Source organism: Cavia porcellus, unplaced genomic scaffold (genome assembly GCF_034190915.1).
Source record: "Cavia porcellus strain 051 isolate PalLab524CR breed Dunkin Hartley unplaced genomic scaffold, mCavPor4.1 scaffold_10, whole genome shotgun sequence".
In the NCBI taxonomy this organism is placed as follows: domain Eukaryota; kingdom Metazoa; phylum Chordata; class Mammalia; order Rodentia; family Caviidae; genus Cavia; species Cavia porcellus.
In genome coordinates, this window is record NW_026947493.1 from 13,436,785 (window position 1) to 13,454,769 (window position 17,985).

At 34.1% G+C, this 17,985-nt stretch overlaps 1 protein-coding gene across 7 annotated transcripts in view; it reads right to left on the reverse strand.

The window, feature by feature from the left end:
• The window catches only part of Znf385d (zinc finger protein 385D), a 980,325-nt gene that overhangs the window by 16,726 nt on the left and 945,614 nt on the right, over window positions 1–17,985 (reverse strand). For all 7 annotated transcript variants that reach the window (XM_063257002.1, XM_063257004.1, XM_013144077.3 and 4 more), the window contains one exon: window positions 78–308. In XM_063257002.1, the coding sequence (XP_063113072.1) occupies window positions 78–308 (231 nt within the window). The remainder of the gene's footprint in view (window positions 1–77; window positions 309–17,985) is intronic.

A 17,985-nucleotide genomic window follows, 5' to 3' on the forward strand; every position in this document is an offset into this window, starting at 1 on the left:
GCTGCAAAAGATCTAATCTATTCAGAGAAAGATAATTGCAGAGTTGTTGAGACAGGAAAGAAATTGCTGCATCTTACCACTGTTGTGTGCCTCCAGCTGTGAGGCGGAGTTGACAGCCACCTTGCATAGAGAACAGTAAAGGAGCCTTTTCGCCTTTTCTTCCTCAGTCTCTGTGGAAGAACACGAGCTATTGCCAGTGGCTGTCGTGGGGCTTTTTTCCACTTTCGAGGTGATCTCAGTTGTCATAACACTGCTTTTGCGAATTTCCACACTTGTGGTTGATATTGCTGGTGTCCCTGTAGTACTGTCTGCATTCAAAATAACATAGAAAGAGGACAATGGTATTACCTTTCTCTATGCGTAAATACAACACTAATCTCATATCCTATCAATAATAAGAGAAATTAGCAATTGCTTCTCATCAATTATATATCAATAATGAGGAAATTTACATAGATGATTCCATTTAATTTTACATTCTAAAATACAACACTCAGATGATACTTCAAAATACATGCAAACACAATTTTAAATATTATCTGGGGTAAGGAAGCATATCACAAATTTTTCTGAATATGTTACCCTGGAAAAATTGTATTTACAGTATATTGCACTCTGTACATTTCTTCTATATAGATGGCTTTTAAAAATTAAAAGAGGACAAATGCATTTAAAATATTCTTTTTATATTTACTTTGCTTAAGAAAATTGGCACAGAACTTTTGATATATGCTTAGGAACAAAGCGTAAAACCCAGTGTTATAATTGCTTTGTCCACATTAGCAGTTGAGAAAACCACTGCTCTTTTAATAAAGAGTTATATTTTAATGCCCAGCACCAAAATTATCAATATCAAAAAGACAGGAATTGTAATATTCATATTTATTAAATGCATTGTCTCAAACTGTGCCAGAAGTATGTGGCAGAAGTACTGAAACATTAATAGTTACTATTCACAAGTAATTCACAATCTGGTCACACTATGCTAACATGACTTCAAGAGTTCAGTGTCCATGAAAGTGTTGATGCACTGTAACTTAACAACCCTTTTGGCTTTCAAGTCTGATACCAAATTGGGAGATATCAACTTTCAAAGCAAAAACTGCCATGCCCTAACTTCACTTGGGTACACTTAGCTCTCTCCCAAATATGCCAGTCGCCAGGATTTCAGCAATTTTGTCGTAGCCAATAAAGACTTGGCATTTACCTCCAGGTTTATAGTCTATTTACTCTGGTTTTTGTCCTTCTGCCAGTCAGCTGGTTCTGAACTTCTTTTCCCAAATAGCTCAAGGCTGCCTTTTCTAGCTATGGTTGCTCTTGGCACTACTGTTCCACATCACTCAAATGATGCCATGGTAAATTTTTACGCTGTGTTCAAGACTAATAGATGGGCTCTGGGTCCAAGGGGCAGTGGTCTGGCTGCAAAGATGCCTTGTCTGCATAAATATTTACTATTTAGTAGCTCGTATCATTAAGAGCTGGCTACAGGACAGGAGGTTCCCTTTGTTCCAGCTATGGGTGAGAATGGGATGAGGTTGTATATTGCTAATTTCCTAAATATATAAGAAACACTAATTCAAGAGGGATAAAGGCTCTTCTTCAAGACTGTTCAATAAAAGGATTCACATGGATTTTGCTTCCTTTGCCTGACATTTCACACACTCTCAATCACTTATTTAGCTTTAGTGGTTCAAATCAATAAATAGGTCCCTTTCTACAGAATGGGAAATATTCACCAATCGTGTTTTTAAAATATCATACTACAAACCAGTGCCTCATACAAAAGAAAAATAAATAAATAAAATTAACATTTTTGTCATTAGAACACAAGCTATGACAGGAAAATACTGTGAACCTTTAACCATTCAAAAATTTGTTACAGTAAAAAGCAAAAGGACCTCAAAGTACTTCCCCATAATCGGTCATACTTATTCCATCAGTCTTGTCACTTTCTCAAACAATTCTGGAAGTTTTCTTTCACAACTGCTTTTCATGACCGCCATGGCTATCTCAATGTCACGAATTGATTCAAAGCATATAGTTTTTAGGCTTATTTTAACTGTAGGGAAGAGCTGTAAATTGCATAGTGACAGAGTCTGTGAATAGCACAGATGAGGACCACTGGAATGTTTTTACAAGCCTGCCTTTCCACTGAAAGTCACTCTTCAACACCGTTCATTGCGTCTTGATCACACTAGGTAAAGACATTCTGAAAGAGGACTTCCAGAACTGCTTCAAAGTAGCAAGGAAAATGGGGTAAGTGTGAAGTGAAGGGGAGTATTTTGAGGACTAAGGACAACGCATCTTTCACAGTAATATATTTTTAAAGAGCTTGAAGAGCTATAATATTTTGATTACCCTTTGTGTGCTTGTTCCACTGAACATGAAAAGGCCCACTTCCTGATAAGTTTTGCTTCTCTGCTAAGGTTCCATTAATGTACAGGGTAACAGATAAAAATATTTCTGAGAATCTCAAGATGGCATAAAACATAACAATTTTGAATGGTCCTAAAACTGTTCATGACTCTTAGTAAGCTCATTAAAATCCCATTTGTATGTACCTGAGAATAAAGAGTAGCCAATTCGCTAAGTGACTTATAGACTTAAAAATAATCTTTTTATGTTTAACCTTTTACACAAAGCTATGAAAATCCATGATTTTCAGCAGTGAAAGAAATTTCCCAAGATTACATGGGTAGAATATAATTAGTCAGGGCAAAATATTTCATGGAATGAGCAAATCAGGGGTTTGTTCTCCTGCTCCCCCTGACTTCTGTCCCCCCTCTTCCCTTCCCACCCCTTCTTTCTCCCCTTCTCCTTTTCTTCTTTTTCCTCCTCCTCACTTTTCCTCTTCCTCCTCTTCCTTCTCCTCCTCCTCTTCTTCATTTTTGTGGCTACTGACAGTTGAACACAGAACCTTCCCACTGAGCTATGTCGTGGCCTTTTTAAAGTTTTTATTGTGAGGCAGGGTCTTCTAAATCATTAGGTTCCCCAGGCTGGGCTTGAAATTATGATTCTCCTGCCTCAGTCTCCCAGAGTGCTGAGATTACAGATGTGTGCTACCTTGCTCAATTTGAAATCTGGGATTTTAGAAAAAAAAATGCTGTGAATGATAAGCTTGGCCATGACTGTGATTGTCCAGAATAAGATCATAAACAGCAGTGGACTAAAATTCACTAAGTTATTCTATCATCTCACTCTTGGGGAGCAGAAAACATAAAAATAAGTGTCTTTAAACTCACTGTGGTCACACAGTGAAACCAGAGTGTGATGCTGTTGGTATTTATTTCAATGAAATTTAACATGCCACAGATTTCCCTGGGAATAAGCTGTTTCTAGTAACTTAGTTTTGCATTGACATGTCTTGATCTGGGGATGGTACATAGTGAAGGCACTATTAATCCTAAAATAATTTCCTTACCATATAGCAATTTGTTAATAAAACTATAGACTGAATAAAATTATATATTTTCCAGTCTTTGCGACACCAGGGATAACATACATTTACCAAGAGCCCAAAAGATTAGACCCTAGGTTTTCTCTGACTAGGGCCTAGTGAAGTATTAACATCTCTTTGGAGAGTCCTTTCCTTAAAACAGACTTAGAGGAAATCATATAAAATACTTATCTTGCCACAGTTATATTTTGTGGCATACTTTTAATCACAGAGCAGAACATAGATATATTCTTTTCTAAGTATGCAAGTAATTTTTTTCTTTTTTTGTCTTTTTCTTTTTTATCGGTACCAGGGATCGAACTCACAACTGCCTACTTGCAAGGCAGGCGCTTATACGGCTGAGCTAAATCCCCAGCTCCAGTATGCAGGTAATTTAACAGAAATGCCAAGGTACAATTTTCATTTTAAATTTAATATATAAATCATGAATCCTGTTATAATTTATAACAAGACATGGATTTTTTTTCTTTGTTTTATCCATGATAAAAGGGCCTTTTAAAATAAAACATTAGGGTATATACATCCTAATATTTTCCTATTCAAAGAAAATTAACTATTCTTTACATATAGTAAAGGAAGATTTTTAACATGGTGTGTTAAATTGCAAATTATATATAATTCGTATTTACTCATTGAAACAGAATTTTAAATTGATTATCATGTTAACAACATAGGTATGAATTAGCTCTGTGGCCCTCCTCCGCCGAGTCCATATCCTTGTCTATGTCTACATGTGAGAAAAACATAAAACAAACCTAAACTTCAGGGTTGTCTATCAAATTCCTGGCTCCTCAAAAGTATCAAGGAAGACTGAGAAAATGTCACACTCGGAAACTAAAGAGCCATGAGAACTAAATATAACACAGCACCCTGCATGGAATCCTTGGGAGAGAAAAAAGGTCAGTTTGGTAACAAAGAAATCTGAATAAAGTACAGGCTTTAGTTTCAGTCCTGGTTCATTAGTTGTGGCAAATGTGCGAAAATAACATGAAAGGCTAATAATAAGGGAAACCGGGTGATGTGAATATGGGCACTGTTATATTCTTGCATCTTTTTAAAAATCTAAACTACTTTAACATTAAAATTTATTCAAGAAAACTTGATTAGAACTATTAGGTAAATACTGTAACATTCCAGTTACCTTGAAGGATTATAGTTAGAAGAAACCCCAGTGCTTTTTCTAGTCTAGTTTTCTTGAGTTTAAGTGGGAAAGTTTAAGTAAATTCCTGAGTTTTACAAAGTTCGGTACATTAGACACAAGGACTTCTATTTGCAGAGCCCAGTTTCAAGTGCAGAGCTTGTTAACTTGCACTGCAATGATGCATCTACTCAAAATTTATTTCACTGACATTCATTAAACAGAAATTCTGTGTCAAGTTCAATGCTAAGTCACTGGAGATAAGAATCCAATAAACATAAATCATGTACTTAGTGGCAAAACAGTTTAGAAGATATCACAGAATAATTTGAAATAATAATGAACATAAACTCAATCCTTTATCTTCTTTGCTCATTACTGTACTCTCGTCCTAATACTTTACAGGAACTAGGTACACAATAAGTCTTTACTGAAAGTAACCAATGAGAGAATGAGTGAATGAATGATCATAATAAATCAGAACTGTTAAAACACTTTTAAAGTATTCATAGTATTTCCTCATTTAATCTTCACAAAAACCCAAATGGTGCATATTATCTTTTCCTCATCTTTGGGAAGAAACTTAGGCATCGAGAAATTTGAGAACTTGCCCAGTGCCAAGAACTGTGACACGATGATTTCAACTTGTTTGTTTTAGTTGCACATGGTCATTTTTCTGATTGATAAATTTTACTTTATCTTGATGATAGTTTGACTTAGTCATATATTATTATGTGTGCTGAATGATAACATTTTAAACACTTGACATAAAAAGAAACTAAACATGGCCTGAACTAGAGTCAGTCGTGTAGATTTAATCATTTATGCTCTGTGCAGAATGGTCAAAATAAAGCTCATTCTACTTCATTGCATTTTTTTTTTTAATCTCAGAAACAAGAGAAAGTTGGATAATGTTTCCCAAAGGCTGACTCAGATTTCTTTGCACTATTCAATCAGTGACACTGGGAACAACATAAAGGCGACAGGGATTTGGAAATAGTGGGTGTGATTTAGCAGGATGAGAAAGGTCGGAGGTGGGTTAGGTTTATATTTCCATGCCATTTCTCTTCCAGTGCCCTGCAGCAAATATTCATTATTGCAACTGTCACTATTTGGCTTTGGTATCAAAACAGATTGCTAATACTTTGTGGAATGGTTTTTAGTTGAGAATGGAAGGAAGCATGTCAGTATTCAGAGCAGCCCATATGTGATCCTCATCTTTATAAAAACCCTGTGAATGAATACCTTTTTTAAAAAAATCTTAAAGCATGGGAATGATTCCAGAAAATGTCAACAACTTGAATTCTGTATAATAAAATAGATCGGCCAAGGTACATGGACTGAGTGAAACAGTATTCCTCTAGTCGTAGTTACAAGTGGGAAAACCATGCCGGGTTGTTTCATTTTCCTACCAGGTAACAGAAATTAACGTTATGACCAAAATGGGAGAGCAGGGGAGAATCACACACACACACACACACACACACACACACACACACACACACATACACACACACACACACACAGAGACAGAGACAGAGAGACAGAGAAAAGACAGACAGATACAGTTTACGTGTGTTGAGGAATCAGAGAAATATCAGTTTATACTGTAGCCAAAAACCAAGCAGAGTGGTTGCTTTTATACCTATTTGGTAAATGCATTCCATATTATCAATATGTATTTGTAAGTAAACAAGGTCACTAAAAAACCACAGTTGTTGAATATATCTCAGTCTAACTGAAAATCCCAAGTACACAAAATGAGGCTGAAGGAAAAAAAACACACACCACTCCACCCGTGGTCTACCTAGTTTGGGTGAGTGAAGTCTTTACTCCGAACTCCTGGCCTTGGGCTCCACTTCTTTCTTGTTACTACAGATCAGGTTTGCTACTCAGAGGGCTTACAGCTAACTCAGGTGAGGAGACTCTTTATATTCTGTGTCATAAGGATGATCTCTGGGAACAGATGTGGGGCTGCTGGTTGAAACTTGATAAATATTTCTACGTATATGATCTCTATTTATACTCTTGTCCCAGTTTTGAACATTTTTGGTTGAGTGTCTGATTAAACACCATCCTGTGTCACACTCTTTGCTAATCACTGGAGATAAAGAAAAGTGCACCAAATCTTACAAAAGAGAAGCAGAACTGTAATAAGAATAGAGGGAACAAATGGATTCATTTCCTTTGAGGAGAATGAGCAAAAGGAGGTGTTACTAAAAGTTATTTCAAAAATTAGCTGCAGTTAAAATTTGATTTAATTGCATTTCTAAGGATCTATGACTTGCAAGTCCCATGAAAAAAAGTGATCTCATGACTTAATTAAATGATCAATTCTGTCCCATGGAGAGTCATATAAAACTTTCAGTACTCAAAGGAATCATGAGAACAACACTTTCCACTTTTGCAATGGTTGAAGTAGATCCCCAAATCTTGTATGTGTTAGGAATTTTAGAGGGAAGAAAAATTTTTTTTTAATTTACCAAAACAAAACAAATAAAAAGAAAAACAAAAACTTGTGAGATACTTTTCAAAGCTGTCCAATTTATGATTTGAGGCAATTACACCAAATGGGACAGAAGTAATAGACATTAGAACAAATTATTATGATACAAAAGTATCCAAAACAAAGTCTGTAAGAAGGAAAGATTCAACTTTTGAATTTTCCTTTTGAGACCAGGGACTCATTAACTTCATAAGAGTTGGCCATTTTCTAGAATGATCATGTGAGTTTCTAGGATAATATTACAAAATATCTTATGAATGATGCAACTTTCAATCATCAGGATAATCTTTTCCATAATTTAGCCTGTATCTGTCACTCGAAATTTAAGGTAAGCAGACAACTGATTAGGTATTACTAGAATTTGCTTGTAAGAGTCTAAATAAGTCGGTGCTCATGATCAGGTTAAAGAAGGTTGACTTGGTAACGCCAACTGAGAATGCAGTTAATGAGAAGTAGAGAGCATGAGAGTCAGGTCAAGCAGAATGGAGAAGCAGACATAAATCCTAGCAGAGAGGTCTGTCTTCTTTTCCCCTGGAGAGGGTCCAAGACTTGGGCAACCAAAGCTGAGTTCTATGTTACATCTTCAAATTCTGTATCTTAGAAATGCCCTTGACCCAAAATAGAATCTGTATAATGAGCTGCAATTGACTAAGTAAAAGCAGGCGTACTTTCTATAGACCATGGTCTCATTCCCTCCACCTTCCCCCCAAAAAACATTATCAGGAGAAAAGGCAGAAGATATGAACAAGTGAAGGTAAGCAAACTAACAACTACAATGTTATGGACACAAACAGTTTTTCCAGATGCTTTGAGTATTACTCGGGGAAAGGTACAGAATATGCTTCATGTAAAACTTCCAAATTCAAATGCTTGCATCTTCGTTTGTATATGTTTTAAAATCCTGCATTGGCCAGCATCTTCTGTGCTCTAGATGAGATATGGGCTATGAGTTGTGAAAGGTATCCTGGCCACGGTTTGAGCTCTCTTACATTGCTTATCTTCACAATGCATAAAGAATGGATCACATTGTCTGACTTGGGCTCTCATACAGAACACCAGGTTTCAAATTTCAGGGAAGATAAATGTATTAGTGCTGGAATATAATTTTTTTTTAATTTCCAAATAATTTTCCCTGTCTCCTTTCTTTAAAATACACAGAAAAAGATACATTCCAGGACAAAAGGCTTAGGGTACGTACCTTTTCAGCCTAACTTAATCTCAGAGATATTTTTGGTTAATATACATACCTCAGCAAATTTTTATCATGTCATACCTTTAATTTCTTAAAGACAGTGGGGATTATATTCCTCACTTCTATAGCATATCACTATTTTTCATTACACGATTAGAATAACATCTGCTAATAACTGGTAATTGATAAAAATAGACAATGCTGAAATCAGATCTGTTGTGTTATGCATCTGTCATTCTTTTAAAAGTTGGGGTCATATCCTGTTAAGGGACTAGCCCGAAAACAGCATATTAATGAAAACAATATATCTTTGACCTCCAAAACTAAGTTTTTATCCTCAGTCATCTTTTCCTTGAAAATACTCTTTCCTTTTCTCCTTTTCTGTGCTCCTTGACTCTCCAATATCCAGCTACAAGAAAACTGAGGTGTTGGGAGTTTTCATGAAACAAACACAGTTCTGTTACTGAAAACTAGTAACCCTGAAACATTAATGTGCATCAGATCACCTGAACAGTTGGACAAAGCACAGCTGGGAGTCCCACCACTAAGGTTTGATTTGGCAGGGATTGTGTGAAGCCCAAAGATTTGCATTTCCTACAACTCTCCGGGAATCGCAGATGCAGCTGCAGATGTGAGGACCGTACTTGGGGAAGTTCTTTGGACTTCACCTTCCTGTAACAAGAGTATCTGAGGCAAGCCTGGACAAGCCGGTCTGCCCAAAAGGTAACTTTGGGAAACGTAGGAAACAATTTCTAAAAGTGAATAGATTATGTTTTAAATAATACAAAGCAAAACATGAATTTCTGTATTGTGAGATGCAGCTTTTGATATATATGTAATAAATGAGAAAAGATGGAGATACAGGTCTTTACTTCAGAGACAAAAAACCAGAAACATCAGCATTCTTTCATTGAGCACTTAAACCAAGAGTTGTTTTATAAAAATAAGGCCTTCTCTCCCTAACTTAACGTCTATGTGTTTCTAAGGAAATTTATTTTATTATTTATTATTTTGTTCATAGAAGTTCAGCTAAAGCTCAGTTTTCCTTTCCAAAGATACATTAATTCAAAATAAGTTAATTAGAAAGCACAATTGTTGGACTTTGGTTAAGTAAGCAGATTTGCCTGCCATACTTGTAGCATATACATGCCAAGACAAATAGGAGCACTACATCAGAATCTATGACATTTGTCGTAAATATTACAAGAGGCAAAGAAAAAAGAGGGTGTGAAGAAAATCAAGTTTTCCAAGGGTACTTTAAATGACTTGGATGCCACTAAACAAGGAAATTGCCTTTTCAGCTCCTAATACAAGTGTTTTTCCCCCTCTCAATAAGACAGAAGAAAATCTGTTAAAATCTTTGACCAGTAATAGCTCCTGTGTTCTAAGAACTTTCAGAAGAGAGAAAAGTACTGCACGCTTCAGTTACGGTTTCCATTGCACAAAGAATATTTTACCTCTTTCCATTATCTTTAAGAATTGTGACTTGGTAAATAGGAGTCATGAAAGTTTTTATTAACTGAAATTGAACACAAGATAAGTCAGATCTTGTCTTCTAACTAGTAAATTTAGCATGTATGTATAGGGAATTTAGAACATGGAAGCAGGTTCACTCACAATGTAAGCTCCTGATGTAGGATCCTGTTGGGCAGTTTGTATAATACAAATAACATAATAATTGGTATTTAATGATTTTGTACCATAGAACTGTCTTAAAACTGGAAAACAAATTCTCATAAAGGAAGGAAGATGCAATTGTAAAATATTTAAAAGGAATATAGCTTAGAACATTGCCCCATTTGGTCTCAGGCATAGTATCGTATGGAATACAAGAATTACTTAGTGCCTTTGAAAAATTATAATGCCAGTATTTAATAGATTATTAACAATACAGAAAACCTTTTAATTACCAAAAAGATACCATGTTGCAGTTAGGAAGCCCTTGCTACAACCGAACTACTTCAGATATCTAGATGAAAAGACTATTTTAATTTTAAGAGACTAGAAAAGAGTTTTCAGATGTAAATTCCACCAGATAAGCAATACAAAAACTTACAAAGATGGAGGAAAAGCAGAAAAGGAAGCAATCTTTACAAAAATCAAGAAAACATTGTTTATTTTTTATTTTAAACAGATAAAAGTAAACAAAATACAAACAATGATGCAGTTTCAAAACAGGGTAAGAAGAAATGAAGACAACAGTTTGCAATATATTAACCATTGTGAATCTCTTATTATCTTGTTTTGAAAATCTCAATCACTGTTAATTTCCCAACACGGTTTTTTCTTTTAACTGAAAAACTTTCAAAAATTGCTGAGCATTCCTTTTCTACTGTAAGCATTGCTGTAAGGCTCAAACTACTGATTATTTCACTCAACACAGCAACTTATTGCCACATAATACAATTACTAGATAGTGTATCTGTCTCCCAATAGTTATTTCTATGTAGTTGTTAATATAATTTAGCCAAAATTATTTTTGAGAGTTGAAGGACAACTAAAAATAAGAAAGCAAATGACAGTAAAATTAAAAATTCTGTTCACTGTTTTTTTGAAAGACTCACTGCTAAAGATTGCTAGAACTGCTTGGACAATAATAAAATTCTGGGGGCAAAACCCTTCTTCTGTAGCAAAACCAACAGATCTGTTTCTAAAATGGTAAGAGTATCTACAGAAACCATTTATAAAACATATTATCATAAAACTCTAGGCATAAATTATGTTTCCTATTATTCTCGTGAATTACCACATAATTCCAGAAATTCCCAACTATATCAGACTGCCACCTGCACACAAATTCATCACACTATATTCTTCTTTTTATTTTGCAGAATATATTCAGTGCAATATATCACCATTTTACATAAATGCTACATGAAATGTTTTTTAAAATCCATCTTTCTAAATGAAAAGAAAAATTTTTTTTGATTTTTTTAGTCTTCATTTAAAAACCCATTTATTTTGTAATTAAATGGTTACAAACCCAATTACTTATTTTGAGTATATAGTAAAATAAATGACTTTTGGATTAACTCTATCAACAATTAAGTATTTTAATATAGGTGTATTTTAAAGTAGAGCTATTTTACTAAATGTTATTCTGTTAGAGAATTAAGTTTAAAAATTTTCTTTGAAATTGTTAGTACTTGACTTTCTAAAGTGCTAAATATTTTAATAGCTGCAAAAGGTGAGAAGTCTTGACCTCTTAAATGATGCAGGCATTTCTGTTTCACTGCTGAGATCTGATTTCATGAGTCAAATTAGGATACCTGTTATAGTTTGTGTCTAGATGTCCCCCAAAGCCTCATGCAGTCACAGAGTCTGCTGACTTCAGAGTTTGTGATTGATTTATTGTCTAGTGCTGGGACCATGGGTGGAAATGCTATTACCCTCACCCTAGAATGGGGAGCTCCATACTCTTTATTCTATCAGGGACAGAAGAGTACACCTGCTTGCTCCTCTTTTTTTTTTTTTTTTTTTTTTTTTTTTGTCTTTCTGCTTTTGCTGTCTTCTGGCTGCCGTGAACTGTTACTGCTCTGCCATATCACCTTGCCTTGGAGCCAGCTAATGAAACCTCCACAAAGTGTGAGCTAAATTAACCTTTACTTTCCTAATTTGCAGTATGAGGTATTTTATCTCAGGAACAAGAGAAAAGCCCACCTGAGCAAAACAGACATTTTAAACTTTCATTAATTTACCTAAAATAGCATTTAAAGTATAACTAACTGCTATGTTGTAGAATAGGATCATTATTTTATTTAGACACACATATGTAGGTCTGTTTTCAATTGCCATAGTTTTGTTACTTTTAACAAAATCCTAACAGTGAAAATTAAAAGCCAGAACCTTCATTAGAGAAATTTTTTCATTTATAGATCACTTCTTCAAACCAGGTTTGCTTTCTTGGTACAGAAGATTTTCTTTTGTAAATTTGTTCTAAAGCTGAAGTAGAATCTTTTGGAGATGTTTCAGTGAAAAAGCCTTATCATGGACATGTGAGTAGTTGTGCTTTTATCCCTGATGGTAGAGACTTCTCTTGCCTGGGGAAGAAGCCAGGATCCAAAGACCACAGTGCAGGACTGGGTATGTGGAGTCAAAAGCCTGTGTGTTTGGGGAGTGTGTGAAGCAGAAACCACATGTAAGACTTGTACTTGCAAGGCTGCTGCCAAGTAATCAAGATCACAGCCAGGCCGTGACGGCCAGTTCTCAGGGCTGGTGAGAAAAGTCACAGCCAGGAGGCAAACTGGCTGAGAAGAAACAGGTCATCGGGTATTTGAGGACATGGCTTGAGATCATGGAAGGCAGACAATGTGGCGACCGTGTCAGGCTATTTTTAGCAGAAAGGTCTTACTTTGTGGACAGCTCTGTCATGGTTTTTTTGAGAACAGTCATGGTCACAATGTCTATGAGTAAAGACACAAAGGAATGTTTGCAGCCGTGGGTCTAAAGATTTTTGTTTGCAACCTTGGACGACACTATTGGAAACTGTGATGGACAAACACCCATGAATCAAACTCCATTCTTTCCTCTTTTTTCTTTTCTTTTCTTTTTTTTTTTTTTTAATTTGGCAAGTCCCTACTTTATCAAAATAGCAATATAAAGAAAATCATACATGCATGTATTTATCTCTTGCTTTGACATGTTAATTTCTTCTACAAGTCACCTCTTACCAATGATATTTCTATAGAAAGCACATTAAAAGTTTTCTTAATTTTCTCAGGAAAAAAGAAAAGTAAGCAAGGCCTGGGCTAATGGAGTTTTGTTTGTATGGTCTGTTTCAGTGGAGTCATCTGTTTTCAGAAAGTCATCCAAAAAAACATTCCATTGAAGGCTCAGTTTTATAAAAAATATAAAGCAGTTTTAATGAGATTAAAACCAAGAATAAATTCATTAGACAATTCCAATGCATAAATAATTCTAACTGTTGAAGTTATTCTTGGAGGATGCCTGGATATTGATAAAATAATACTGTATTTTGTTTTCACACAACTTTCTGTTTACATGAAATGTGCTACACAAGCATCTCTAGCACTGCTGTACCATTATTTATCCAGGCTTTGCTTTTATTTACGTCTTCAGAAAAAAATCATTGTGACTCAATTTATAGAATACAATTCCAAAATGTTTCTAACATGTAAGTATGGATTAATACATACCACTCAGACTACAGAACAAATTTTGTTAAATAGATCTGCATGAGATAGAAATTATTTCTATTTACTTACTGACTGCTTTTCGGGGGGTGCTGTTGGAAGAATAGGGTAAGTCAGAGCTGCAGAGGAAAAGTCAGAAAGATACATCTTTTTTGCTCTTGTAAATTATAGGTTTCATACGCACAGAAATTGTGTGAACTTCTCTGACAAAATATTTTTATAAGTCAGTCCAGATGGATAGAGATGTTGAGCCAAATGATAGGGTTTGTATGAAATTCATCTTTTTTGATCTTTGAAGGTCCCATTGTCAAAGATGCTCTATTTCTATTCAAGGATATACAATGTCCTATTAATATTTCTGAGATGCAAAGAGATAAAGGTAGCATGAGGTATGTTTTATGAATTCAGATGCTAATATCACTGAAATACTAAGTGAATGTAAAAATGCGAAAAATTTCAATTTTGCAAGATACAGGCCCCCAATATACTTAAAATGATAGATTGTACATAGTTCAAAATGAAAGAGACGTTTCCTCAACTACTTTTATGTTCTATGATTTCTTGCCAATTTAGAATTTGCATTATATAGAATGTCTCTCTTTAGGTTCTCTAGAAACCTCGCTGTAGCATTTTACAAATTTTTATTCTATACATCATTACTGGTACAGGAATCAACCATCAGGTAAAACAATGTATTTCCTCAGGTAAACATAATTATAAAATTAACAGTGTGCTAAAGAAAATTTAAAGCACACAATGAGAGTAATATCTTAAATTTCATTAGACCTTTCTCGTTTTCAAATGATTTTGTGTACAGTTCTCTGGCTTTGTCCTCAATACTATGATATAAGCACTAAAATCCTTATTTTCTGAATGAAATGCCAGCTTATTGATAAACATTCACTGGCAGGTATTATACTAATATTGATTTTTCAAAGTTATTTTCTGAGCAAAGATTATTTAAGGTCTCATTGTTGAAATCTGGGATAAGTATTATTTTTGATCATGAAGACCAAGTATAAAACTATTGTATACTATCAACAGGACATTGTAACAATCATATAGCAATATTTTTTTATTTCTGCAAGAATACTGCTAATGTGGTGTGTATGATTAGCAAGAGTAATATATTTAATCGTGAATTAATTTTATAGCATTTAGGATAGACAAATACATTAAACATGTCTGTATATAGCAATATTATTATATTATTTAAATTTCATGCATCATGTTAGATTTCTCACATCTACCAATCACATATCTCATTGTTTTTAGGCTCTGTTTAGAAATGTTAATCGTTTAAAATTAAGAAGACAGAGATACTTCAAAGTTGTGTTCAGATCACATCACTCTTCTCTCAAACAATAATGGCTCCTTATTTTTTCTTGTTAAAAACTGATGTCTAACTGAAAGCTTTTCCTCTTAGATCAGGTACAAGCCAGAATTATCTGCCGTTGCCAGTGCTACTCATTACACTGAAAGTTTTAATCAGGATCAGTAAACATGAACGATAAGAAGATATCCAAATAGGAGAAGTAAAAGTATCTGCATTCATGGACTAGATAATCAGACTTGTGCACTAAAACTACAAAGCAATGTGGAAACAAATGAGATATATTTTATCAAACAAAAAAATCTCACATTAATAGATTGCAAAATTTAATGCTAACATGGCAAAACAACACAGATTGGTTTACATGTTTAGTATCATACCTATCAAACTGCCAATTCCATTGTAGAAATGGATAAGCTGTCCTAAAATTAATGTTCAAATGGTAGGGTCCTTAATAATTACAATAAAACTGAAAAGGAAGAATAAAGTTGGAGAAATCACACTTCTTGACTTTGAAATTTATTTAAAAGTTATAGAAATCAAAACAATGTGGCATAAGCTTCACATAAATAAAATGAAGCAGAACTAAGCCTAAAGTTCATTTCATATGCCAAAATCAATTTTAGATAAGGATAATAAAACTTCTGTGAGAAAAAAACAAATGCTAAAATTTGTTTTCTCACAGCCTATAGGGTTAAAAAGAGTTTCCTCTAAGGATGATGCAGAGACCAGTGCAGATTCACCTACAAAGGAATGACACCTCTTGTCTTACACTATGCAGCATGGACTAATGACCTAAATATAAGAACTATAAGTCTAGTAGTCTTAGAAGAAGATATAAGTGTAAATATTTGAGCTATTGGATGAGGCAATGGACTTTTAGAAAGAGTAACAAAATACAAGGCACAAAAGAAGTAATTGGTATTTCCTCTTTCTTTCTATCCATAGCATTTATTGCATTTGAAAATTCTGTGTAGTGCACAACATAAAAAGTAAAAGTTGCTTTTATTTGTCCCTTCCTGTGGAATATAAACTCTCCAAGGACAGAAATTTTTAGTTTGTTTGATCTCTGCCGTTCTTTACATCTATAATATTCTTGAAACAAAATAATTTCCTAATAAGTATTTTTGAATGAATTCCTATTAAGTGACCTTCACAACGATAAATAAATAGAAGGCACAGAAAGACTTTATACCATTGTACAACTGCATTTGCATAAAACTTTTCACCTTTTTAAAATTGCTGCATACTTTCATTCAAATTCGATCGTATTCAGTAACAAGAAAAACAGCAGATTTCTTTTAAAGCACGAATTATGTTACATAACTTCTAAAACATCTTCCAACTCCCTTGATCTAATATGATGCTCTGAAAAAGTATATTTATAAAAACTTCAATTATAGTATCCACAGTTCCTAAAGAAGTGATTAATAATTTAAGAATACCAAGTCATTTTTTTTACTAGCCCTTCCACTTTCAAAGGCCAACCATTAACCTCAATAGGATAAATGAGGAAAATTACTTTCTGTACTTGAAAACTTATTCTGGGAATTATATTAAGGTATTATTGCCAAGCTCATTTTATTTTTACCTTCTACAAGAACAGAAAGCAAGTATGATACAGTCCAGAAAGAAAGTTTCTGATTTTTAAGGAAAACATAACACAACTCCATGCAGCTGCAAAAGAGATTAAGATAAATCTAGAAATTCCAGTTAAAAAGACTGTGGGAAAAATTGAACTCTCAAGCCTCAAGTAACTGAGAAACCTAGAAAATCTTAACAAGATTAAGAAACAGAGAAAGAAATTCTTTTTTAAAGCCATAGATAAGAATGAGAAAAAAAATTCAAAACTTTACATTTAATAAGTATCATGGTTTTTAATGTTAGAACCTAACACATTTTTTTGGTCATTTAGTGCCATAACTATGGGAATAGTCTTTAGAATATTTTTATTGATGAATTATTAATTTTAAGAGTTTTGTTATATTAACCAAAGAATGCTTAACAGGAAAAAAATCATCAAAAGCATTGCATATTTAATATTTATTGACTTTATAAAAATGCATCAAATTTTTCAACATCTGTTGAATTTGGGGATACAAAGTCTGAAAAAGAACAACAGAAATAAACTGCTATATGAACTACAATGAAAATACAAGTAGGGTACTATAACAAAATAACTTTTGCTTCAAATGTCATACTCAAGGCAGTCCTTACATACGAAAAATGCATGCTCCATGCATAATTCCTGCTTACAGTGATAGCACAAGTGCTTTATTTTCCTGTCTTTTCATGTGGGACACAATTGACATCTTTTTAGGATTTCGTGTTGTTGTAGTAGTAGGTCTTTGGGATGCTGCATCTGCCTGTTCAGCTCAGCAATGGGGTCCACAATTATTTTTTTGCATAGTTTTTCCTCTGCTCTAAATGATATTATGAGTTCCAGTTCAAGTCACTTAAGAAAATTTCTTAGTGGTATTTTATACTTTTATTTTGTTTGTAACTATCAAGTCATTTATGCCACACATGTTTAGGACTGAGTACAATACTATCATTGGCCAATGCTTTGTGTTTCAAGTGCTTTCATTGTGGTTTCATAACTCATCAACTACATGTACTCTGCCTTTAGTTTTGCTATAGAAAGTTTCCATCTTATGACTTCATTTTGTCAAGATTTCCTTCCATCCTAGGATTCCATTTTGCCAAGGTTTCCTTGTCAGCATGTCCATCATGGTGCAATGTTGACATCAGCAGTACCAATTTATTTTTTTATTGCCACATACAAGGTCAATGTAAATCTTTTTGAAATCCGAAGATCATACTATACAATTCTTTGTTTTGAAATTGGATTTGCTGCTTTGTTCCTGTGCACAGTTTCTGCCCTAGTCAACTTATGCTCTGTTAGCAAAGCAATATCAAATGGAAACTGATAAACCAATTGTCAAGTGTCACATTCCAATTATTTTGCAAGATGGGAGCAACAAATCTGTTCATAGGGTCATCTGGTTTGCTACTATATGAATAAAGATCTGATGGTTGAGTTCCAGAATAAATTTATAAATTAGAAGCATAAGTCTTTGCATCTACAAAAGACATAAATTCTTGTGTCATATTTTGAGTCATCACTTTCCCATAAATCTTGGAAATTCCTATGATCACCATGAAAAATCTCTGATAAGTACATCAGACCTATGAATGCATTCAAT